The sequence below is a fragment of the Labeo rohita genome, chromosome 24, assembly GCF_022985175.1.
Source record: "Labeo rohita strain BAU-BD-2019 chromosome 24, IGBB_LRoh.1.0, whole genome shotgun sequence".
In the NCBI taxonomy this organism is placed as follows: domain Eukaryota; kingdom Metazoa; phylum Chordata; class Actinopteri; order Cypriniformes; family Cyprinidae; genus Labeo; species Labeo rohita.
The window spans coordinates 22,794,970-22,820,273 of record NC_066892.1 but is presented as its reverse complement, the minus strand read 5'-3'; the positions used below and the strand labels follow the sequence as shown (position 1 = coordinate 22,820,273).

The 25,304-nt window shown below is 36.6% G+C and overlaps 1 protein-coding gene across 1 annotated transcript; it reads left to right on the top strand.

Moving 5' to 3' along the window:
- The first annotated feature begins 1,448 nt into the window (after positions 1-1,448).
- cavin1b (caveolae associated protein 1b) lies at positions 1,449-24,914 on the top strand. Its single transcript, XM_051098003.1, has 2 exons — positions 1,449-2,253; positions 22,350-24,914. Exons 1-2 carry the CDS (start codon positions 1,744-1,746, stop codon positions 23,205-23,207), a joined length of 1,368 nt encoding a protein of 455 aa, XP_050953960.1. The 5' UTR covers positions 1,449-1,743; the 3' UTR covers positions 23,208-24,914.
- The last annotated feature ends 390 nt before the right edge of the window (positions 24,915-25,304 follow it).

Here is a 25,304-nt window from a genome sequence, read left to right as displayed (position 1 = left end):
CTCAAATGCTTGTCTTGTCTCGTCTCTGCGGTGCTCATGCGTACTCTGTGTATTCTGGTCAATACAGTTAGGGTATCGTCTTGTTTTTTCTTAAACGTCGAAATCGTCCTACATCACTGTTTTACTTTTTTGTAAAGAGCGTTTGATCATCTTTGCATGTTCACTTTGTAAACACTGGGTCGGTATGTTACTTCTGCAGCGATGTAGTACGATTTTGAAGTTGGGGAAGAAAATGAGATAGGAGTTTTTCGACATATCCTAACTGATACCCTTGACCGTATTGAACCGAAAAAAAAATAGTTCACGCAGACTTAGACAAGACGAGCGTTTGGGGTTAAAAAGAATATAAATAGTCAAATTTCCAAATTTTTAAATGACCGATCGTTTTGCTAGATAAGACCCTTCTTACTCGGCTGGGATCGTTAATAGCCATTTGAGAATGCATTTAAACTGCAGTTTAGAAGTTCAAACTTGGGGGCACCATTGAAGTCCAGTATATGGAGATAATTTCTGAATTTGTTTTCCTCAAGAAACATCATTTCTTCAACGGAAGAAAAAAAGACATAAACATCTTGGATGCCAAGGGGGTGTAACCAACTGGGAGTAAATTATCCGTAAATGTGTTCTGGAAGTGAACTCCTTTAAATTAGTTGAATTATTATTATTATTATTATTATTATTATTATGTTTTTTTATTATTATTAGCTTTTTTACCCACTTAAGAAGGACTTTCATTTCATACTTCTGTTGTGTTTGAAATAAGTTTACTGCAAAATATACTGACAGACATTCAGGGTAAACTAATATGTGTGAAGTGTACTAATTGGCTCTACAATTGTAACATCTTAATTGCATATATATTTAATTATATACATGACATAACATTTATACTAGGAATGATTTTTAAATGTATTTTAGTTTACCATAAATGCCTGTCAGTGCATATAGAAGAGCACCATATTTCAAAGACAATATAAGTAATTATGAAATTACACATGAAGTCCTATTTAGGTGGATGAAACTACATTTTAAAGAAATGTAAACAATAATAAGTTTCACATTTTTAACATGCAGTTAAGTGTCTGAAAACATTACGTTCAGTTTGCAGTTAAGTATATTATTTCTGTAATAAGTATGCTTAAAGTGTTCTTCTTTTTCACAATGGTATCACCATGATTTCAGGTGTGTAGTGTTTGTCTGGTTATTTGTTCACAGTGGCCACAATGAGATGGACCACCCTTCTAGACCATCTTTAAATGTAAACCATTTTGACAGTGGAAAAAGTTAATCTCTACAGAAATCTCATTAGTGTCACGTGTTTTTTTTTCTTTCTTAGGGGTCCCAATGCAGGCCACTGGGTGGAGCACTGCTCTCCAATACACACATACACAGTGTGCAGGGGGAGTGTCGGTTGGTAAGAGGAAGGCAGCTGGCACGCAGCTGATTTGTCTGGAGGGTTTCACAGGAAAGTGTGGCATTCACGACCCAGCGCTCATGCAGTACAGACCGTCCACAGCCTGCTTGCCAGCCTCTGCTGCTCTGGCCAGATCCCAAACACACTCAAAGAGAGAGAGAGAGAGAGGAGAGCAGATGTGGTGAGTGTGACAGAGGAGGGAACAGTTAGGTGAACTCTAAAGGGGAATCCTGAGAGCATAAAGAAAGGCGAGTAAGGACACAGAACTTTCCACTGCTTGTATCCTTTCACATTCCACGCTATTTTAACAAATACTCAAGCTTTTAACCATGGAAGTGATTGAAGACAGCCATCTACACCTGGAGGTGCCTGACCTGCACAAATCCCTTACTGAGATCTCAGAAGATGAAATCAACCTCCCAGCCTCAGATGATGAAGATGAGACCATCGCTGAGAACAAAGCAAAAACTGCTGAAGAGAAAGAAGAAGCTGGTGAGGGAGACAAAGGTGAGATGAATGGAGTCATGGTCCTGGCGCTGCTGGACAAAATCATCGGGGCCGTGGACCAGATCCAGCAGACGCAGGCCGGGCTGGAAGCCCGTCAACGGGAGATGGAGAGATCAGTAACGGGCATCCAGGGCGAACTCACCAAACTGTCCAAGAGCCACACCACCACAGCCAACTCGGTCAATAAGATGCTGGAGAAGGTGCGCAAAGTCAGTGTGAATGTGAAGACGGTGCGGGGGAACCTGGAGAAACAGGCCGGGCAGATCAAACGCCTGGAGAGCAACGAGAACGAACTTCTGAAGAGAAGAAACTTCAAAGTCATGATCTACCAGGTAAGGAGTGTTCACACAGAGGACAGTTAGGATTGCTTAGAGGTTGGTCAGGTTTCATAGCTTGCTTACATTTCATTGAAACATCAACTTTGTCTCAGATGTTTAGACCTATAAAATGAATGTACAGTGGATAGACTAGCTCAGATCTCGGGAAAACTTGATGAGAAACATTCATATTGAATTACACTACATTACACTGACTTCTGACTGCAGATTTCAGTTTCTTGGCAAATCGGAGAACAGGTTGATACATCTTCTCAAACCCAAGAATAGATGCAAGATTTCTGGACCTTTTCTTAAAAAGTTTCTATTTGCTCTCCATTTATTGTAATTGGCTACTAGAAGAATCATTTGAGATATGAAAAGAGAGATCTCAGTTGTTGTTTCTTCTTTCCTTTCATAAATTACAAATAGATTTTGTAAAAGTTATCACAAATGTGTTTTGTAAAGATGATTTGCATTATACATTTGTATACACAATGAGTGCAATATAAAATATGCTGGGTGCATCACTTGTCACAGTCATAGTTGGTAGGGTGTGGCCTTGGTAAAAATCACATCTCCAAAAGTAAAGTACATCTAACCATTAATAAATATAAGCATGTACGCTGACCCTAAAAAATTGTTTTCTTACTTAAAATTGAATGTCACTGCATTATGTAACAAAATTTCAAAGCACACTTTTCAAATGGAGAATTTAACCATAGAACATGACAATATGCAATGCGTAATTCAAAATATAGGTAAAACACCTATGGAACGTTCCTTCATATTGACACACTGAGCCCTATTCTTAGTAAAAAAGTGTAGAATAATATTAAGATGTTTGGATCGTGAAATGTTCATCTCTGGTTACTTTGCTAGGGCACCTGCAAAGCGTCATTTCAGACATTTACTAAAATCACCAGATGACTAAAAGCCATTGATCAAAAATTTTGAAGAAAAGAGTTTTGAGAAGAAGCTCTAGCAGCATCTTGTACACATGCCATTTTATTATCCAACACAATAACATGTAAACATTTAAAGGTGTTACTTAAGTGAACAAACACTTTGTTAATCAATCATGTAAAGCTTTTTTAGTTTGAACTGATACGTTTTTATGTTTGCATGCAGTGTGTTACTAAATTCGCCTCAGCTAGGCTGCCTGCTGCCTTAAAAAGCAGGATTATGTTTGATGGTCGCAGAATAAACGAACACTGACATGTTTTTACATGTATTCTCTCTCCAACACGGCAGGCATGCTGGATTAATGTAGAGAAGGTTTCTTTCTTTTTCTCAGAGATGGAAAATACCACAAGCAAAACCCAGAGACTATTTTAAAAGGGTGGGAGTGGTTTGTTAGGGAACGAGGGAATGGAAGAACATGAACAGAGTAGAGGGGAGTGGGAAAAGCAAGAAAATGGGTAGCTTCATGCAAAAATAGTCAGAGAGTTACTTAGACAGTCTGTCTGTAGTTAGTTGTTTTTTTTTTTTTTTTTGGCTGTATAGTGCAATGTGTAATAGCTTGCAGCTTTGCACAGTGGTGCAAGAACATTCAGAGTTTCCACACAGTGAGTCAGAAGAGGCTGGTGGAGCCCGCCCCACGCACACAGAATTCACTAATTACTCTTCCGAACATCCTTATTTCACTCATCAGAAAGGGAGGGTCTGTCAGAATTCCACCCTGTTATTATTTTGCAAGTTTACGAGGATCAAATTCCACTCTTTTCATTCATTCAATTACTTATTCCCTCATCTTTTTCTGTACATTGGGTGATTCAACATGATGAATTTAGTCAAGTATGTAAATACAGATGCACTGGAAGCATCCCATTATACAGTGTACGTTCTGGCATTATTGTTTAGAGTTGCCAGACTTTTGACTTCACCATCAGTTGTGGTCTATTACAGATTTTTTGGCCAAGAACTGCCCAGTTAGAAAGGAAGAAACTGTCTGACTGACACAAAAACAATTCTGTCCATCCAAAATGATGAGTATTCATTCCACGAAATTTTCCATGTGGAAAAATTTACAATTAAAATAAAATAAAATAAGTACAATTAAAAATAAAATACGTTTAATCAATATTTTTTAAATATTCATGGAATGAAGACACCTTAAAATGACAAGAAATTGTAGTGTGCCATCTCAGGCTATGTAATGTATTATTTTATGGCTATTTTTCAACTTCGTGTTTTGGTATTTTTGTCAACCCTGTTACCGACACAAGTGTTACTAGACACTATAGTTTAATTAGAACTCATATGCCACTGAATGATATAGGCACTAGCTCAATAATATACAGAGGGTCACCTTTAAAATGTTTGAATTTTACACAGACAACCTAATCAATGTCATCCCTGTTACCCACATGTCAAAACCTGTTACTCTAAAAATGAACAGATTGACAGTAACAGTTTTGACGATTTTAAACAAATTTGCTACTTGCTAGCTAATAGTCAAGTTCACAAAAGTACATACTGTACACTTTGAAAGGATTTAACTTTAAGATATTGATTATATTAAATGTAAGAAATTTACATTAAAAATCCTAACAGGTTTGACATTGCATGATGGCCCCCCCTTCAGTCAAGCCTCATAAATCACCAAAAATAGAACATTATAGAGGAGTGAGAGAAATATGATTATGTTGGAATCCTGGTTGAGAGATGATGTAACCTCCTAGAAATGATGTCACTTGAATCTACAAGGGTTTTTTGATGAGGGTAACAGGGCTGACATGAAATCAGTGGACACCAATAAAATGATTTATATTTTATAGAAAAAATGCATACTTATGCCAAAAACATGGCTTAACAATAATACTATATTTAGAACTATGCAAATAATTTAAATTATTTAGAATAATATTTAATTGACTTTATTTTAAAATAATATTTAATATTTAAATGCACATTGACTAAATTGCATATTTATTTGTTGTTATATAAAATCTATGTTTGATTATTTCCTAGGGACGCAAAAGGCACATAATTTGTGAAATGACCCATAGATTATTGCACAGACATGAAGCAAAATATATATTTATGATAGTGAATATCCCATGTGCTTTCATCAAAGAAACTAAATTCAAACTAAATTTTGATGACGCAAACCTGCAGAACTTTGGCAAACCATGTGACTAGTTTTTGCATGATAACAGTAGTTGATCCATAGACTGTGATGGTCGGGAAATGTTGGGCCATTGTGATCGTCTGTCGGCCTAGTTTTTGCAATGCAGTTTGTTCTGCACCATTGGTACTAGTCTGAGCCCCTGTCGGTGGCTTTTTTTGGCTGATTGGGCATGTTGAACTGCCAGCAAAGCCCATTGGTGAGGAGATCATTCTGATTTGGTGTTGTACTTAGTGAACCAATGCACTAGAATAAAAACTAAATTGACTAAAGCAAGAAGGCTTTATTTCATATTCCAGAAGTCCTAGGTCTTCCAAGTATCCCTTTTTGAATAATGAATATAAACTACTGCCACCTGCTGGTATGGAGAGTTATTATCGCTCATGCAGATGCAGAACGTAAATGCTAGTTGGCCTTTGTGGTCTTTTTGATGTTTAAGTGTAAGTGAAGCAACACCTCAGTCATCACTGCAAATTCTTTGAAACCGATTTGGAAAATTGACTTTTCGAAAATAGTTTATGATAATGCCTACTATAGCACCTTCTCTATCAGTGCTGAGGATGCTTGTGTAAATTTTGTTCTGGTTGTGAAATCAAGCTTTAGTAGTTACTGTGGAAGATTTTACATTTGTGCACTTGCATAGCATATGTTTCAGGCCTAATACATGTCATATGCAGAGTACTGATCTCATCAGAGCCAAGTCTTTTTACCAATGGCATGCAAATCTAGCCATTAGATAATTACATACACGTCTGATTTGCATGCTTCATGAGCGTGTTGAAATGTTTAATAGGACAAAGAGCGTTCTAATCATTTGTCTCCTTCAGCACAGTAGGCCAATGTTCCGTATTTCATAATTTGTGAAGTATGTGTCTGACAGACACTCCAGGGTCATGAGTTAGAAAGTGTTTAGGGGATTTTTGTGTCCCTGCCCAAAGTAGACGCCTCTCTCCTCACCCCACTGAGCTCTTCTGTTCAGAGTGAAAAGAATAACATGTTTTCATACAGCAGGGACTATCACTGAGGGGCCTTTCATGCAGTGTGGAAGTTACTTGCCAAGCTACTGAAAGATAGTCATAATGAAGTGTAGACTACAGCAGAGACAGTATAAAGGAGGAGACGGTCAATATTCAATATAAAATGATACTTTTGTCACACTTTATAGCTGGTTTGAATTTCAACTTTCAAGACAGGTCTCTTCCCTTTTAAGCAGATAGGAATCGTATTTGAAACTAACTGCCTGGGGTTGTTACCAGTTAGTACTGCTGACTTGTTGCCTTCCTGACCCCTCTATATCATCATAAACATTCATCCTGTCATCTGCTGCTGCTACAGCTGGCTCTCTCTCTGCTTCTGTCTATCTCGTGCTATGCTCTTGACATAATTTATATCACCTTTATTCTCTTTTTATTATATGTTTAATATTAATTTGAGTGGGACAAAATCTTTTTCAAATCAGCTGCCACTTGTTAAACATTATAGCTATGTGTGATGTGTTTTGGCTAACAATAAAAGCAAAGATGCATTAACCTGCCATGATATTTTCGATTTTGCAGCTTTTTAGTTTTTACACTTTACTCAATAGTACGTACATTTTTAAACTTACTTTGCTTACCAGGACAGATTTCTGAATGAAACATAATATTTGGGAGGACCTAAAAAGTGACTTCTGTATTATTTTGTTTATCCCATTGTAGAAAAGTTTTTTTTTTCGCAGTCATATAATAAGTATTATATAATATATTATTAGATATATATATATTTTTTGTTTTTTTCCTTCTGTGTGCAAAAGCGGAGAAAAGTGGATTTGACATGTCAGCTGCTATGAGGTGACCCACAAAACATAGAGTCGCTTTTATTAGGCAACTGATATGGCTGAGTCATTATCACATGCGAGAATGTTTTTTTTTTTTTTTTAATTACTGTTTTTGTCTGTTTCTGATTCTAATTTTCTAATGCAGAAAAATACCTACTAAACTGCACTTTTTTTCAGAAGTAAAGCAATTTATTATAACTAAGGAAACATTAGAAAGACAAACCATTCAGAATTGTGCAAGACTAGGAGATTAATAAACAAAAAAATTGATATATACATAAACTGCATTACTAATATTTAAAAGTTTATTCCGGCACTAAAACAAAAAAATACATAACATTTTAAATGCTTTTCTACAATAAACCTCTAAAATATTTTAAAAGCATGGTCCTCTGGGCATGGATAAAGAGGTGTATTCCAGTTATTATTCCTCTTCTATTCAGTGAAAAGCAGGGAAGGGATTGGGAGAGGAGGGTTGTGTGGTAGGGTGTGGTGTCTTAACAAAGTAGAGCTCATATTTACCGTGCTGATTCATACTTCAGGCATCTTCACTCCCCTGTCTCCATCCAGCTCTTTTGCTTCTCATCTCATTTTGCAACCACTCTGTTCCACCCTCCCAGTATATCATGCATTTATAAACCTTCCAGTACCTTTCACACCCTGATACTCCCTGCCTCCAAAATCCTGATAGCTCATTGGCCTGAAATTCAACTCAAACTCTTGAACACATTTGCTGCGACTGTTACTGATAGCTGTTATGTGAGAAGTTTGTTTTGCCTTTAGAGAAAGGTCTAAATATCGAGGTATGCAAGCTAGTTTGCTTAATTTTAAACATAAAAATCTAATATACAAAATATAATAAGACATATAAATAATTTTATATAAAAAAGAATACAAGCAAGAATAATGTTACCCCTGATCTTGGAGATGTCTATTTGACAGCGTTTGCTCATCTGCAGTACATCTATAGAACATTTCTTTTCAGATGTCAAATAGATGTCTATTAGATGTCTTTAAGATGTTTATGATTTAGAATGCATGTAAAACTGACATCTTACAGACATCTGACAGATGTTTGTACGCAGCAGATGGTTTCCAGATCAAGTATGTGTGGTATCTCGGAGTGTAGTAATGCTACTCAAAAAAAACTAAAAAACAAACAAACAAACAAACAAACAAAAAAACAACAGATAAATAAATGCACCACTGAAAAGTTTGAACTCAAAAACATTTTTAAAATGTTTTACCAAGAAGTGTCACAAAGACATTGATGTAAGTGATATTGTGTATATATTATAATAATTTAAAATAATGATTTTCTATTTTATTATATTTTAAAGTTATTTTCAGCAGTCATTACTTCAGTTTTGCATGTCACCTGGTCCTTCATAATACTAAAAATATGAACTAATTTCATTTAACAAAAAACTTGCTAAGCCAAAACTTTAAAAAAAAATGTATGAAGGCCAATGCAGCTGGGATTTATTTAACACATTATTATGCACATAAACATATATACAGTGCCTTGCAAAAGTATTTCATTTGTGTTTTGTTAAGTTAAGCCTTATATTAAACTGCTTTAAATTACTTTTTTCCAAATCAATCTACACTCCATACACCATAATGACAAAGCATAAAACAGGTTTGTAACAACTTTGCAAATTTATTAGAAATAAAAAACTGAAATGATTCCATTGCATAAGTATTCATACCCTTTTCTGGGACAGTTGAAAATTAGCTCAGAACCATTCATGTTATTTGAATTGAATGGGTATGATTTGGAAAGGCACACACCTCTCAAAAAAAGGTCTAGCAGCTAAAAATGCATATTAGATCAAAAACCATCTGCTGCATTGAAGGTTCACAGAAGCATGTAGTCTCCATTATCCATAATGGAAGGAATTTGGAAAAACTAGGACTCCTAGGACTCCTAGAGCCTCCTGGCCAAACTAAGCGACTGATAGAGAAGGACCTTGTTTAGACTAAAAATTGACCAAGAAGCTGATGGTCACTCTAGTTGAGCTCCAGGATCTTGTATGCAGATGGGAGAAACTTACAGTTGGACAAACATCACTGCAACACTCCACCAATGTGGTTTTTATGGCGATGTGTCTCAACTCGATCCTCTCCTCAGTAAAGACACAGGAAACCCTACTTAGAATTTGCAACAAAGCACCTAAAGAACTCTCAGATTGTGAGTACTTGAGTACTTTCTCAAGGCACTGTACACATTTATTTACCTATAGTTATAATGGCCAAAAATGTAAACATAATGCATATTGCACAAAACAAGGGAGACACAGGTTTTTATTAGTCAAAGGGGAACTGTTTACAAGTTTACAACAGTAGTCTGTTACAATCAGGGCCAGATAATGGTCCCATTGGCAGCTCAGTAATGGCAAACTTTGGTATAATGGTCAACTCGAGTCCTGGTTTGGTTTAAAGCCTCTGGCCACGCCTGAACTCATTTTTTTTTTTTTTTATTCTAATTAGAAATTCTCAACCTGGATGTGTAGTTTTCTGTATTTTGGTATCACAGAGACTGAATATTTCAAGCAAGCAATGGTCTGTAAGAAACACAGCCAGAAATTAGGAAAAACTTGGATCTTGTCCACCTTTCAAAGACCGGAATGCTTAACTGTATCATGTAACTTGTAACATAATTAACAGCAATCACATTGTGAAGTAAGTCCATAACTAATGAACTTTATCTGGCCCTAACACTGGTAGACCATAAATGGCAAAGTTACAGAAATACTCCCGTTATCTACGTCATGTAGAAAAGCCCATTTGTCTTCTGTCACTTTGGAAGCAATTTCAGCGAGGCATGGGCTTTCTCCACTGACCAACGAGAGAGAAGCAGCACATCAGACCAGGAAAAGAAGAGAATTAGAGGAAAAGTGTGTGAAAAGTATGAAACGTGCAGGGTGAAGTTATGAGAATAGAAAGCCATCTGGGCTTCTAAAACACAGCTAGCATGCACACACATCTGTGAGAAGGGAAGGAAAGGCACTAGTGGTTGCTATAAATAGGATCTGCTGCATAGTTGTTTGATTATGAGGGGGAAAGGGCTCATGGACGGTTAGGCTGGGTTATTCTCTGTAATTGATCTGGAGCAGACACTCAGAAAGCCTCATGTCCAGCCGAAGGCAACAGCAGAATGGATGACTATATCCACTACTGGCACGGCCCAGTGCTGTGTATCTTTTGGAGTTGTTTCTGTGCAGTTAATCTTCAGGCGGGCATGAGGCATAGCAGCAGGACTCTGGCTTTTGGCCCATGTTTCTCAGTTTGGCAGAGGGTTTATCTTGTTTGCTCTTGATCGCCTACCCTTCATCTTTCCTCTTCTCCTTCTTCTCAAGGTTCTCTTTTGTTCAGTGTTGGGTGAACTTTTTGGAAACTGTATGAGCTACAAACTAGTTTTCATTTAAAGTAGTTCAACTACAGTTCAGCTACAAACTGTTTACTACACTACAAATAAAGATACAATACAAAAGAAAAAAAAAACCTTAAGAAGTGCACATACTTTTAAAAGCATACTTTTAAAAATAACAAAATGCACTTAAAATATACTATAAGTGCAAAATTAATGTAATGATTTCTGACACCTTTTATTACATATTGATTGCAGTTGTAAATGAGAACGTGTTATAGTTTAAATATTATATTACAAATACCCATTATTGTACATTTGTACATTTAGGTACACTCTTAAAAATATAGGCATGTATTGTTCCACGGAGAGCATCTGTGGAGTCTTTTCATCAAACAAAAGGTTGCTTAAAGTAAAAAGGCTCTACAGATTCTTCTGTTCCATAAAAGGTTCTTCAGGGAACCCAAATTGTTATTTAATAACATTGCTGTGAAAAACCCCTTTTGGAACTGTTCATTTTAGTAGTTACTCCCACTAGTGGTTCTTTTCTAAGATGAATAATGGTCACAGTGGGCCTACAAAGAGGTAGCATTCTCCTTTGTTATACAAGACACTATGCCGTTTGTATAAACGGTAACAAAAACAATAAAAGAGAAAGACTGATCCCTGGGTATGTTTGCACTGAAGTACATATACACTGCAAAGCTTTTGGAGTCAAAAAACAAATATAAATGCGGCTGTGAATCCCCTGAAATGAACTGTGTGTTTACAGAATACAGAAGTCACTCCCAAACATGACGGATTTTTGCAATGCTTGATACAGTATGTTGATATTGTATATATGTTAGGGCTGGTAAATGATTAATCGTGATTAATCGTGATTAATCGCATACAAAATAAAAGTTTGAGTTTGCCTAATATATGTGTGTGTACTGTGTGTAATTATTATGTATATATAAATACAAGCACATTCATGCATATATTTAAGAAATATTTACAAGTATATGCGTTTATTATTTTTATAATATAAAAAATATAATAAATATAATATATAAAAAAAATGTACATAACATATTTCTTTTAAATATATACATTAATTTGTGTATTTATATAAACATAATAATTACACACAGTGCACACACATATTAGGCAAACTCAAACTTTTATTTTGTATGCGATTAATCACGATTAATCGTTTACCAGCCCTAATATATGTTGATATATGCACTTTGTATCTCACAGCTGTAAACGATTTGGCATTTCCTATTTGTGACCAAAGAAATATTAAATATATGCAAAATCCACTTTTAGAAGGTGTTTTGGGCAGAAATGTGTGTTGGTATTGTGTGTACACAACCATCTTAGAATGACAAAAATACATCCAGTCTTTTTGTTTAATCTTCATAAAATCAAACCAGGCTCAAAAAACAAGCACTTTGGCGCCTGTCCACAAAATGACATCATATTTCGGTAGCCCCACCCACCGCTATTGATTGACAGGCATGTATTACCATATCCTCAGCCATTTTGTCTGCGTGCGATTGGCTGTGTCGAAAGCAGTGTCCTGTCAGGAACACCCTTGCTCTGTTTCATGATCATAGAACATTCAAGGATGTTTCCGCTGTAAATGTCTATTGAGGCATTTTAGGAGTTTTACAAAATTTTCTATAAGTCTATGCACAACTACAATTTGGTTTTACAAATGTTTGTTTGAGTTTATTTATATATCTTTTTTGTAAAGTTCATTGATATTTTTCTATACATGTAAATAAAGGAAAGTAATTACATCATGCAAGTTTTCATGGATTACTTGACAAATATAACAACAGTAAGGTACAGAGTTTATCTTGTTCACTGACTATTTATACATTTATTGGATTTAACTAGGAAAATGTGAAGCTAAAAGTTTTGTAAGATCATCTGACAGGCTACTGCAGTTATATTCTATTCATTTACATGGAGCATTGTAATCGGTTTAAAAGTCCAATCCGAATGAAAATGCTCCATATAAACACCTCAATTGGAATAAAAATGCTCAAACCGAATGAAATTGTAATCAGTCTGAGAGGGGTGGGATAAACCTTTCTATAAACTGAACAAAATGAAAATTCTGCCATGTAAACGCGTTAAACAGAGTACTTTGCGTCCATGTCAAGCAGGACGTGCCAAAGTGGGGGGCATTCGCGGGCTATGCCCCCTGTCTATCCTCTCCCCTCCTTGCTAAATGTGATAGATTTCGAAAGCGAAAGTGAAACCGGTAAAACAGCACGCATAAGAAAGCGACTGCATGTGATCACAGATTGCACGCTTTGATTCACTGTTCAGCAACTCTTGGTAATAAATTGTGTATTTGTTCCATTTAAGTATAGTAAAAATACTGGTCCTCTCACGCTCGCTCATGTTGCTTCTTCTCTCTTTTTTTTTGCCATATGCAAAACAGAGACATCTAGGAGTTGGGCGGGAAGTTGCAGCTCATTTTCATGAGGGAACACACCCCTTAAACAGCACTTTTTTAGACCCACCCCACAAATTACACTTTTCAACACATTATAATAAACGATCTGTATTGTAGTTATTTGGATCTGAAACTTCACAGACACATTCAGGAGAGCCATAAGATTAATATTATATCTTGTAAAAGGAGCATAATAGGTGCTCTTTCATGATCAGATTTGCATTATTTTTTGCCAATAGTATAATTTTCACAAAGACAAACCTTTTGTGTTTAAAATTTCAAAGCCTTTGTATTTATTTGTATTCAGGGATTCAGTGATTATTTAGTTGTTCAGCATTTGGTGCAAGGTAAAAAGCAAGTTTGGAAAACAAGAAACAGAAGTCTGAATCAGTCTTTTCTGCTGCGGGGAGGATTTGGTACATTACTACGGCTGTACAGAGAGGATGTGCTGATGTTCCACACAGTCATAAATCTCTGTGTAAACACAAACCTCTCTCCTCCATTGTTATTGGAAAGAGTAACTCAGCAGCACCATAGCAACCATGATTGTGGTGCCGGGCTGTGCTCTAAATCAGTGGGCAGTACAGGATGGCAACTACATGTTCTGAATAACAAGCTAAATATTCTTTACTGTACTACATATAGAAAAATGACAGTATAAGAACAGGGTTTCAGCTTGCCACAGACTGGAAACTGCCTGCTTTGCTTATAAAACTCAAATGGCAATGAGCGCACAAGTTGCTATCCATCCACCATGGCTAAACCTTTAAGAAACATTTTTGAACAATCTGTTGTTAATGAATATGGAAATAAAGAATTGCTTTGTGAGTTCCAGATGCTCTATGCCAATGTTCACTTTCTAAGAGCAGCGTGTTCTAATGGAATCTGGCCAGATCTGCCATTTTATAGTATGACTGATTTCCTGAAGTTTATACTGGCCTCCACAGGGACGTGAATCTTCATGGACAGCTGCAGTTGCTAAGCACACAGTTGCCACAGTTGTCTCGAGGATCACCATGAGGATATTGTTGTGTGGTTGCCATGGAAACACCCAGTGTTTATGACATCAAACAGTTTAATTTGGTGTTGTAACAGTTGAACAGCTCTCTGTACCTCAACAACAGCCTCTGATTCGTCAAACAATATTCCCTGCAGGGAAAGCTAGCATACCATCACTTTATATAGTCAAATCTCTTTCTTTCTCTCTCTCTGTCTCTCTCTCTCTCTCCCTTTGAAACATTAAAGTAGAAAAAAAAACTCTGCAAAAGAACAGCTGAAGACTCCTCTTTTCCCTAGAGTCTGTCCACACAAATATTTTCCCATTTCTCTCTCCTTATTCCCCCATTAATATAAAAAGGAGGATTATCAGTATAAAAAAATGGACTCTGAATTCTGATGGGATCACATGCCTATGATGCCACATTAAAGGCCTGTTCATACAAAAAATGATAATTATAAAAATCACTATAACAATAACTATATAGTATTCACACCGATACACATTAATGCTCTGTTTTTTAAAATCTCAAGCTCTTTTGAAATGTATTATTCTGCGGTAGTGGACGCTGTAGTTTTCAGGACCGCAGTCCTATGACTGCATTTCTAAAACCCTAGTTTGTGTGAGTACTGAATGTTCAAGATAAATTTCTAAAACTATAAATTGTTATTATTTGGAGGGAACGCTGCTTTGGTTGCATTTCTTTCAGTCAACCAGTTTAATAGGTGGTGCTGTTTTCCTCTTTCTCAGCTTTCTTGTCAATGCAACCAGGTTTGAAACCATTTCTTTTCCAGTTTGGCTACTCTTTTTATAGGGACGCTTTTCACATTTCCGGGGTTTTCAGAAGCTGATGTCATCATGTTGGGCAAATTTTATAGTGGTGAATCGAAACTACAGCAAATATACTTTTTGCTTTCCCATTTGCTCTAATAGCAAAATAATGAAAAAAAAAACCCCTCACATGACAACCTGACAACTCTCAGAGGATTTTATCATGGTAATGGATATGATGATGTTAATGTATTTGGTGTTGGCGGAATAGATCTGCTACGCTGCAAAAGCAAGTACAGGAATTTGCTACTGCAAATTCATACGGTACTATAAGTATTTAAGACATACTGCTGCTGCACAAGCAGCTTATATAATAACCCATAGAAGATCTATACAGGTGGAGCTGGGGAAGGTGGAGGGTTTCAGAGTAACTCTGAAAGTGTGCTGCAAAATCAAAAGAAATTGATCAAAAGATGTCAAATTTGCCATCATTGCAGCAGCATTAACTAATGTAATGCCAAGGTTATATAACACAATGTATGGTGTTCTAAATGTACAGTATTATTATTATTTTTTTTAAAAAAGTATAAAACCTTAAAGGGGTCCTATTATGCTCTTTTACAAAGTCTTGATTTTGTTTTGGGAGTGTACTAGAACATACTCTCATGCTTGGTGGTTCGAAAAACACATTAGTTTTCACATAATTTACAGCCTGGCACAAATGGCTCGATAAGTTCCAGGTTTGATGAAGGCCCGCCTTCCGAAAAGTTAGTAGTTATTAAAAGCTACAGAAAATGAGCAAAGAACATTAACATTATCAAAGAACATCATCACTGATTAGCCAAGTCTAGTGCAAGTTTATGCAATTTACAAAACACTTGCATTACAAGTGAAGCTATCTACACTGTATGATGAATAAATCTCTTACCACACACTGCACATGTCTGCGGCGCATTATGGCTCCAACACAACCACCGGAGCTGATCGCGACCACTCTAGTCAATGCTTGTGTTCACACCAGCCGCGCCTTGGCATGTGTTTCGACTCCCTATACGTCTGCAGTGCGTTACAGCTCTGACGTGGCCACTCTAGTCAATGCTTGTGTTTATACCAGGCGGGCGTTGAAGAGTCCCAGAAGTGGCTCATTGCTAATCCCCTACCTCATCCCTACCCACCCCCCAACCATTCAAATTTCTGTAGGCAGGATTTATTTTAATGATATTCTAGTTGTGACATCAAAGTCCATAGAAGCCGTTCGTTGTAGTTCTTGAAAATGGACTTTTTTTTAAATGCAATATCTCCCTTTGGAGTGGACTTTGTAGATCAAACATACACACCACACACTGACTAAAATTAAAAAAGTGAAAAAGCATAATAGGACCCCTTTAAAAAGTATAAAAACTTTGTTAGATTTACAATGTTAATAACTGTGGAAACATGTAATCACAGTATGTAAAAAGAAAAATCTTAGCTCCAACCATAATTAAACCCTTGAACCTACTAATCAGGTCTTTAGGATTGCTACAAACTTCCTGAATGAATAGCCTGAATTATATTTGTGAGCTCTGATGAAGGGGAATATTATTTAAATGAGACATAAAGGAAACTGATATGTTTATCTGACTGTTCTGCTAAAGAAATTGGTCATCAAAACGCTACTTTAGTGTGTGCTTAAGTTTCTTAATTTGTGTGAAACAGAACCTTACTGAAGCCGTTTGTGCTCCACATACACATTCCACACGTACTCCCTACCCTGGTGTTCCACGTTTCCATTTCCTGCCATGATGAAGTTATGCAACATGTCCGGAGGATTCCCTTCCACAGATCCAGCCCTATATTCTTGGGAAAACCCCACACCCACTCATTTTCCCTTTGCTCTGACCCTGTGCTGGAGTTTGTGGGTGTGGTGGTTGGCTCGAATGGAAAGGTGGGGCGGAGGGTGTTTTGGTAGGGAATCCCTCATCGCCATGGAGACTCGGCAGGCTGGAGGCAGGCAGATGTGAAAGAGCTCTTCACATGTGACTGAAGAGAGACGCTTCTGTGAGGCAGTGGAAATATTCCGCCATCCACTCACACAGTGTTTTCATTTATCAGTCTGCTGACATGTGGAAAACATTTTCAGCTTACTTTTTTGTTCTAATGAGGATCAATTCCCCCAAAAATGAGAATTCTGTCTTTAAACACAACCATTAGATTCTTTTAAACCTGTATTGCTTTTGTTTCTTCTGTGGAACAAAAACCTAAACATTTTGATTAAAGCTTCACGGAGGTCTTTGCCATGCATCATTTAAAGAAAACAAGCACCATACACTCTTAAAAATAAAGGTTCTTTATCGGCAACTATGGAAACTTTCCATTGTGTTAAAGGTCCTTCTTTAGAGAAATAAAATGTCCTTTTAGCGAAAGGTTTTTTTGGGAACCCAAAATCGTTCTTCTATAGCATCGCTGTTGAACACACCGTGTAAATCTTTTATTTTTAAGAGTGTAAATGCAGTCCATACGGCTTCTGTGCTACGTTCTTCTGAATTCATATGATGGCGATTGTGTGAAAAATGAACTGAAATTTGTTTGTTCCAAACCACCTTAAAAGAATAATTGGTTCACTAATTGATTCTAAAGTTAAACTCAGCGAACTTGAGAATGAGATTTTTAAAATCTGTTTTCCGGCATATGAGGGTTTAGAAAGACATGAAGATAATATAGAAGATAATGACCAAATTTTCATTTTTGGTGAACCATAATGAAGCATTTTAGGTCATTTTCATTTTTTCTTCTCATTTGTGGAAATATAAAGTTGTGGAATGTGAGAAAAAAAAGTTTTCATTTAAAAAACAACAGATACTGTCTGCAAGAGAAAGGATGGATAAATAAACGAAAGTATAAAAGAAAGGACGTTTCTGCTGACTGGTTGGGGTTAAAGCCAGCTGATATCAGCATGTGACAAACCTACCTGCAAACACAGGAGAGAGACAGACAGACAGATAGAGAGACAGTTAACCAAACCACACACCATGTGACACACACAGTCAAAAGAGCTCTTGTTGTTTCAGTTTGCGTTTATACACTGTGACAAACATTAACTGTTGCAGAGACACACAAACAACTCTTCTGTTATATATTTTGTCAATCTCTGTAGCCCACGGCCCTCCATGCTTCTGTGGTTGGCTCATGGAAAAGTCAAGGAGTCTGTGATGTGCTCTCAGCTCTCTGTAAGCGACTCATTATGTGTGTACGTGCAGAACACCTTGTGTTTAAGAAGAAAAAGGGGGAAAGCCGTTGCATGACACAATTTTTCTTCCCAGACCATGGTGAGGCAGCAACAGAATGAAAGAAAAAGAGGAATCCATATGAAAGTTGTTGCCTCGCTGACTCAGATGTACTGCATGTTACTTGTTTCCAGGACAACTGTGTTGTGTGTGCGTGTAATGGGTGAAAGCAGCTGGAATTAAATGGTGGGATTGCTTGGTAATTCTCTTCTCTTCTCTTCTCTTCTCTTCTCTCTTCTCTTCTCTTCTCTTCTCTTCTCTTCTCTTCTCTCAAATGTTTTTGAACAAACATAGTTGGCTTAATTGATATAGGACATGTACTTTCAACAATGACATAATTGTGTCTGGTAGTAATCACTGATCTATTTCTGGATTATGAAAGAAGAATGTTGTTTTAAATTAAATTATATTTTGCATCTTGTGTGAATTTTTTTTTTTTCCATTTCACATTACTAGGCACACAGCAGCTCTTTTGCAAAAACAGATAACTCTAATTTTTTTACATTTTTCAAAAATCATTTTGCATGCCACTGTACTTATTTAGTATATATATTATTATATTTAAGTAGGCCTACTCTCTTTCACAAGGGAGTACCCTTGAATGTGAAATTAGTGTCCCTTAAACTCTTTTTACAGACCATGTCAGTAAACTAACTTTGACTTGTAGTATATAATAGAAGAAGAAACCAGGCTTCCTCTGATCCGCAGTGCAAACAGCAAATGCGTCATGCATTTTACACAGATAGATAAATATGGACTGTTCAGTGCATAATAATAAATATATAAAGAGATTTCTGTCTCGTGGTTTGTGAGGATCTAACCTTTCGGAAGGGAACAAGTTCAAAGAGATTTTTTTTCTTGGGAATGTGAAATGTAACTCCCCAGCTCTTATCGTTCCCCTCATACACACATTTACTCACATTTTCCAATAGTTACTGTAGTGCGTGTTTCCCTTCCTCTCTGCTCTGCAGAACAATGCAACATTAACTTGAGAGAGGCACTTTGGGATGTGGGCTCACCAAGGTGACTGCCTGACTTCCTCTAACATGTTTTCCATCTTACAGTTCCTCCATTACAACTGCTTGTAGAGAATGTTGTTTACTTAAAATCAGTGACCTTCTGACCTTTGGGTCTTTAGTGCATTAGATTAAATGCCCTTCTAATATTCTGAAATTCATTGTAATCTGACTTCATATTTGAACCTTATGAAATAACACGCTACTTTATCAAAGTACTTTTATTGCATAGTATTACACAAGTTCATACTAGAAAGTGTGTGCCTTGATACCACAAATTTCTCAGTACTGTTTATGTTAGCATGTGAGTATCAAGTTCATTACCTTAAAAATGTATTAGGGTATTGCACTGTTCGTCATATCGTCATATCATTGCACTGTTCGTCATATCTATTGTGCTTGTGGGGACATGGATTCGAATCAGGTCTTACAACATGACCTCTCTACCATCGGATCTCCACTCTTTTATTTACATGCAAAACGCTGACAAATAAACAAAAAAGTCTTCCCTGTTGAAAAGACCAGCATATGCTGGTTGGGTATGTTTTAAAGCATGGCATTTGGTTTGAGCTGGTTTAAGCTGGCCCGTAGCTGGTCATGAGCTGTGTTAAGCAGGTCCTGAGCTGGTTATGAGCTGGCCCTGAGGAGCTAGTTGCTTTGGACCAGCCCATGACCAGCTTAACCCTTACCAAAAAGAAGTATACTTAAAGTTTATTGTATTAAGTATACTTAAGTAAACTTAATAAAATATATTTTAAGTATATTTTATGTAGTAAGTATACTATAGTAGTATACTTGTAAGTGTATTATTTCAGTAGTCTTTGGGACTAAATTGGCACACTTTCTAGTATATAAAAGTATACTTTTAAGAATACTTTGAGTATAACAGTAGTAAACTTTGAGTACACAACTTCTTTACATCTGTTTTTAATTTGTACTGCAACTATACTAAAAGTGAACTTATATGTATACTGATAGTTTAATAATTAAATATTTGTAGCATTTTTAGTACACTTTGAAGTATAGTCTCAGTAAAGTAACTAGTTTAGTAGTTTTATACTGGTAGTTCACAAATTAAATACTTGTAGCATTTTTAGTACACTTTGAAGTATAGTCTTAGTAAACTACTGGTTTTGTAGTTTTATACTGCAAGTATACTAATAAGTTTTCTTTAAGTGAACTTTACATCATACTTTAAGTATACTACTATATCCCTATTTAGGTATTAATTTGAGAATATCTGAATATCTGAACATACAAAACATCAAAAGAAAGAACAGGGTATCTGCTAGTAAACAAAACATTTTATTTTGGCTTCATGCATTCTTTTTTATAAACACTTGAATGTGTTTCATTAATAAGAAAAAAAAAATTAACAACATTTTGAACAACAACAAGCTGAAATAAGACTATGAACGACACTATGCACAAGTAGTGCTCAAATATATTTGGACTTCTAGAAGTATAAAGTCAAGTATACTTAAATATACTGAAAGTATACTTTCCTGTTTTTAGTTTAAAAGAAGTATACTAGTAGCACACTTGAATGATCTTATAACCAGCACAGGACCAACTAAAGACCAACTTAAACCAGCTCAAACCAGGTGCCATGCTTCAAAACAGACCTTAACAGCATATGCAGTTCTTTTCAACAGGGTTTACTTAGACTGAGTAAAAAATTTGTGGATGAAATCCTGTAATTTCTGTAGAAATCTGAGCAATCATGACTTTTGTGAGAGGGTGAAAGAGTTGCAGGCGTATTTTGCTCATGTTCAATTTGGTCATGAAAGATTTGTAAGTTAAAAAGCTAAAAACCAAGATGCTTGGTTTGACGGTGACTTCTGTGTGAGCTGTGTGGTTCATACTGTACATCGCCACATTTTGACAACAGAAAAATGGCCGGTGAAATTTTGCTAATGTGACTGCGGAAAAGGGAGGAGTCACACAAATCCATTTCGGTGTAGATAGTCCAACTTTGACACTGATAAAGCTCTTGTTGGTCTTAATAATTGGTTTACTCTAATACTTCCCTTTCTGTTTGACACAAAATAAACTCTTGAGTTTGATAAATAATGGATACATCATGCTCATGAAACAACCTAAATATTATGACATAATATATTTATTCAAATACATCTGTGCCCATGTGTAGTACGAACAAGTTGGATTAATGAAGACACTCTGTATGATATGTCTGTTTTTATGTGTGTTTGGAGGTAAAAATGTATGCAAATACAAACACCTCCAGCAGCAGCAAAGACCGTTACAGCACCGTACAGACCGTTTGTTGGTTTTCCTGTGTAGATCATTTGTCCCAGCGCGTTGCGGAGGAAAGAATAAATCAAACAACATGAAAAGACATCCTTATATTTGTTAGTTTGGCTAGGGAATGTTGGCAGAGTCATTTATAAAACGGGATGACTCAATGTATCACACTGACGGAAAATATGTCTCCTTTACAAACAAGTCAGAGCATTGTGCTGTAGAAAAAGAGTGTGCTTGGGAACGAGGGGCTTCGCAGGATGGAATGCTGGGAATTAGGGTCGGGCAGGAGGGTGGGTGGGAGACAGGTCGGAAGGGAAGGGAAGGGCGATGAAAGAATGGAAGAACAACAAAAGAAAGAAAACAAAAACTCTGTTGAGGAACATAAGAGGAACAGCTCTGGCTGTGAGTCGGTTTGCATTAGGAATTCCCTGCTAAAGTTGGTATTAATAAGGGATACAGAAGGTAACTCTTTAAATGGCCTTTAAATTATGCATAACAAAATGTTTGTAGTCACCCTATAAACACATCCTACAAACATCATAAAATCATATTAGTGACCCAAGTGAAATCAAATGCTGTGCCTAATAATGGTCTTGTTGTGAATTTAGCATGTGGGCGGGTGTGCTTTTGTGAATGTGTGTAAGGTCACCATTAATGTTAGCATGGAAACTGAACAATAGGGTCATAAAATGTGACAAATAAAGACAGGACATTGATTGTTTTGGCAGTGCTTGGTTTGGAGATCTGTTACATGCTTTTGGCAAAGGAGGCTTATTAATTTCTCATTTCCTTGAGAGAGATACAACCGTTGACAAAATAGAAGACATTTTCAGCAGAAAGTATTAGTGGTCCTTGAATAATTGGTACAGTAGGTTATGGGCTGAGTAAAAATGACCCACCACTGATTTTCTTCATTTTTGTATCTGGATGAAGAAAGAAAGTCAATTTACAAATGTTTCGAGGAATGTGTGTCATCTTGCATTCATCGCTGTGAATTACATGATTATTTTCGTGTCTCTCTGCAGGATGAAGTGAAAATACCTTCGAAAGTCAGTGTGGCCAAGTCTATGAAGTTTCCAGAGCCTGTGGAAGGAGAAGCTGAAGGTGAACCCAAAGTGGCTGCAGAGGAAAGAGGAGAGGACAAAGAGAAAGTCCATCTGGACCTGTCCTCTGATGAAGAGGAGGTTGAGCTCGAGGAGGCCATTGAGGAGTCTCGAGCAGAGCGCATCAAACGAAGCAGCCTGCAACGCGTCCAGAACATCAAAACCGTTTTCTCCAAGGAAAAAATGGAGAAAACCAAGCAAAAGACCAAGGAGAATTTGGAGAAGACCAAGCAGAAGACCAAAGAGAACTTGGAGAAAACTCGCATGAAGACCAAAGAGAACTTGGAAAAAACCAGGCAGAAGACCAAGGAGAATCTTGAGAAGACCAAACAGAAGACCCGAGAGAACCTGGAGAAAACACGTCACAACATAGAGAAAAAGATGGGCAAGCTCGGCAATCGGATGTCTGTGAATCCCGAGCGCAAGGAGAAGATCAAGTCCTCGCAGAAGAAGATGGTGAAGTCTTTCACTCCTGACCACACCATCTATGCCCGCTCCAAAACGGCTGTCTACAAGGTTCCACCGTTCACCTTCCATGTGAAGAAAATCCGTGAAGGAGAAGTGGAGATCCAGGGAACCGAGATGGTGGAAGTCGGCGGGGACGCAGACGAGGTGGAGAATGCAGTGATGGAGGGAAGAGAAGATGAGGAGATGGAGATGGAAGGTGGCGAGATGCTGGAGGAAGACGACGAGACAGAAGACAGCCCTGAGATGAGAGCGCTACTGGAGAGGGGAGAAGAGCTGGTGTTGGTGGAAGACCATGACAGAGATAGCGATTAGTGTTTGTGTGTGTGTTTGGGTGCTTACACATTAGAGAAGCTTGTAACAGAATGTTTGAATGGTAGGACAGTTTAGAAGGCTCAGTTAGATATCAAATTTGATTTCTGAAAGCTCATCTCACTGAGATGTTTTGGTTGCTTAACAAAGCATCAGTTTCACCAAACCCTGATTGTTTTTTTCTGCATCCTTGCGGAGCACCATAACCATTAAAGTATTTGCAGTGTTCTCCGATATAGCATAAACTCTAGTGTGTAGGCGCCCTGAGCATGTGTGCTGTACTGCTAGTCCAGATATTGGATTCTGCAGGAGAATGTGAGTGTGTCTGTTTGCATGTGTGTATTTGCATCTTTTCTAGCAGCAGAATGTTTCAAATATAAGGTGACTCCATTCACCTAACATATGTGTGAGTGAGATTTACTGTACTGGTCCAAGTAAACTAGTTCCTTGAGTTCATTTTGTGGCATCCAATAAGATGCAACATGGTATCTGGGAACATTTTTGTGCTAGATGGACAGGATGAACAGAAAATTGCGACTGAAACAGATAACAGACAGATGGTTTGATCAAACGAACAAAAGACTTCATAGTTATTTTGTTCTAGAAGATTATTTGGTCGCACTTTATAATAGGTGGCCTTAACTACTTTGTACTAACATTAAATTACTACTGTGTAACCACATTCCCACATTTACTGCTCATGAGTTTGAGGTGTGAGTTAAAGGGTTGGGTTACGGTTAACAGTGTACAAATGAAATGATAAATATATTGTATCAAATAATTAAGTAGGCTACATAGTAGTGAAAGCCATTTAATGTAAAGTGAGACCAATTATTTTCCTTCTTGTTCTAGTCTCATATGTAGAGCTATAGACTGTTCTTCACCTTTCATATAAGGTGGAGGAACAAACCATGATAAGAAAACCTGAAGTATTGCTTCTAAGTGCTTATTTTTATATATATCTTTTATATATCTTAGAGTTTAATGAATAATGTTACAGTACATTTCCTTACAACAAGCTGTCATACTGTCATACAACACTGATTTTTTTTTGTTTTGGTCTCAAATTACACAAATAGTAAATAGTATGAAAAGAAGATTATGAAACCACATCAAAAATGATTATGTGAATATATGTTTTTGTCCTTTTGCATGAGGTTTACTGGAAACTATCGAGACGCTAAAAGGAGTATAAATATCTATAAAATGATTGTGGTTTCAGAATGGCGCTGCAGGCTTGCTCAACAAAGACACCAGTGCTCTTTACCCAATTACAACTACTGTTTGTGTAACATTTGCACGTCCCCTGGTGGACATGTGTGGTAATGTTGTAACGGGCCAATGAGCGATGAACCCTTGCCTCATTTATTGATTTAAAAGCACAAAGGTTATAATAAGCCAAATTGGCATGAGCTGCAAAAAGCTACAGCTTAATGTCATCTGCACCTCTGATCTTAAATTAAACACATATTTGAATAAATCACTGCTATTCCTTAGAGCACAATCACTTCTGAGATGTGTAAACTTAATTTCCTCAATGTTCAGATAGTATTGTTTCAGCAATTGCATAATCTTACAAAACGTTTACGCTTTAATCATCTTTTTTTTTTGTTTTATTTTTGCTTGTGTAGCTGATGATGCATATGAATACTCTCTTGTAATGTCACACGTCTTAACCACTAATGTGTTAATAAAAGCAATCATGCTTCACACTGGTGTTTCTGATCAAAATGAATGCATAATGCATTTTATCACACTATTGTTGTATTGAAATAATCTACTGAATTACTGTTTCCCTTGTTACAACGCCGTTACCATTACTGACAATAAAATGCGGAGTTACTATAATTTATTATAATGTAATTATACATATTTTATAATCGTCTGGTGAGTAAACTAAAAATATAATTAATTTAATTTAAATTTTATTCAACATATTTGATATTGGGGGCATCCAAGTTATTTGATATATATATATTTTTTAAAGCAACACAATATTTACTTTCCTTGGTAATTAGTTACATTTATAATGATGTAACTCAGTTACTAACTCAGTTACTATTTGTAAAAAGTAACTAGTAACTATAACTAATTAGTTTT

Bases quoted from the DNA above. Each gene is read 5' to 3' on its own strand.
- cavin1b (XM_051098003.1), top strand. From the start codon at position 1,744: ATGGAAGTGATTGAAGACAGCCATCTACACCTGGAGGTGCCTGACCTG. The intron at 2,254-22,349 runs GTAAGGAGTGTT...GTCTCTCTGCAG, and splicing joins TCAAAGTCATGATCTACCAG to GATGAAGTGAAAATACCTTC.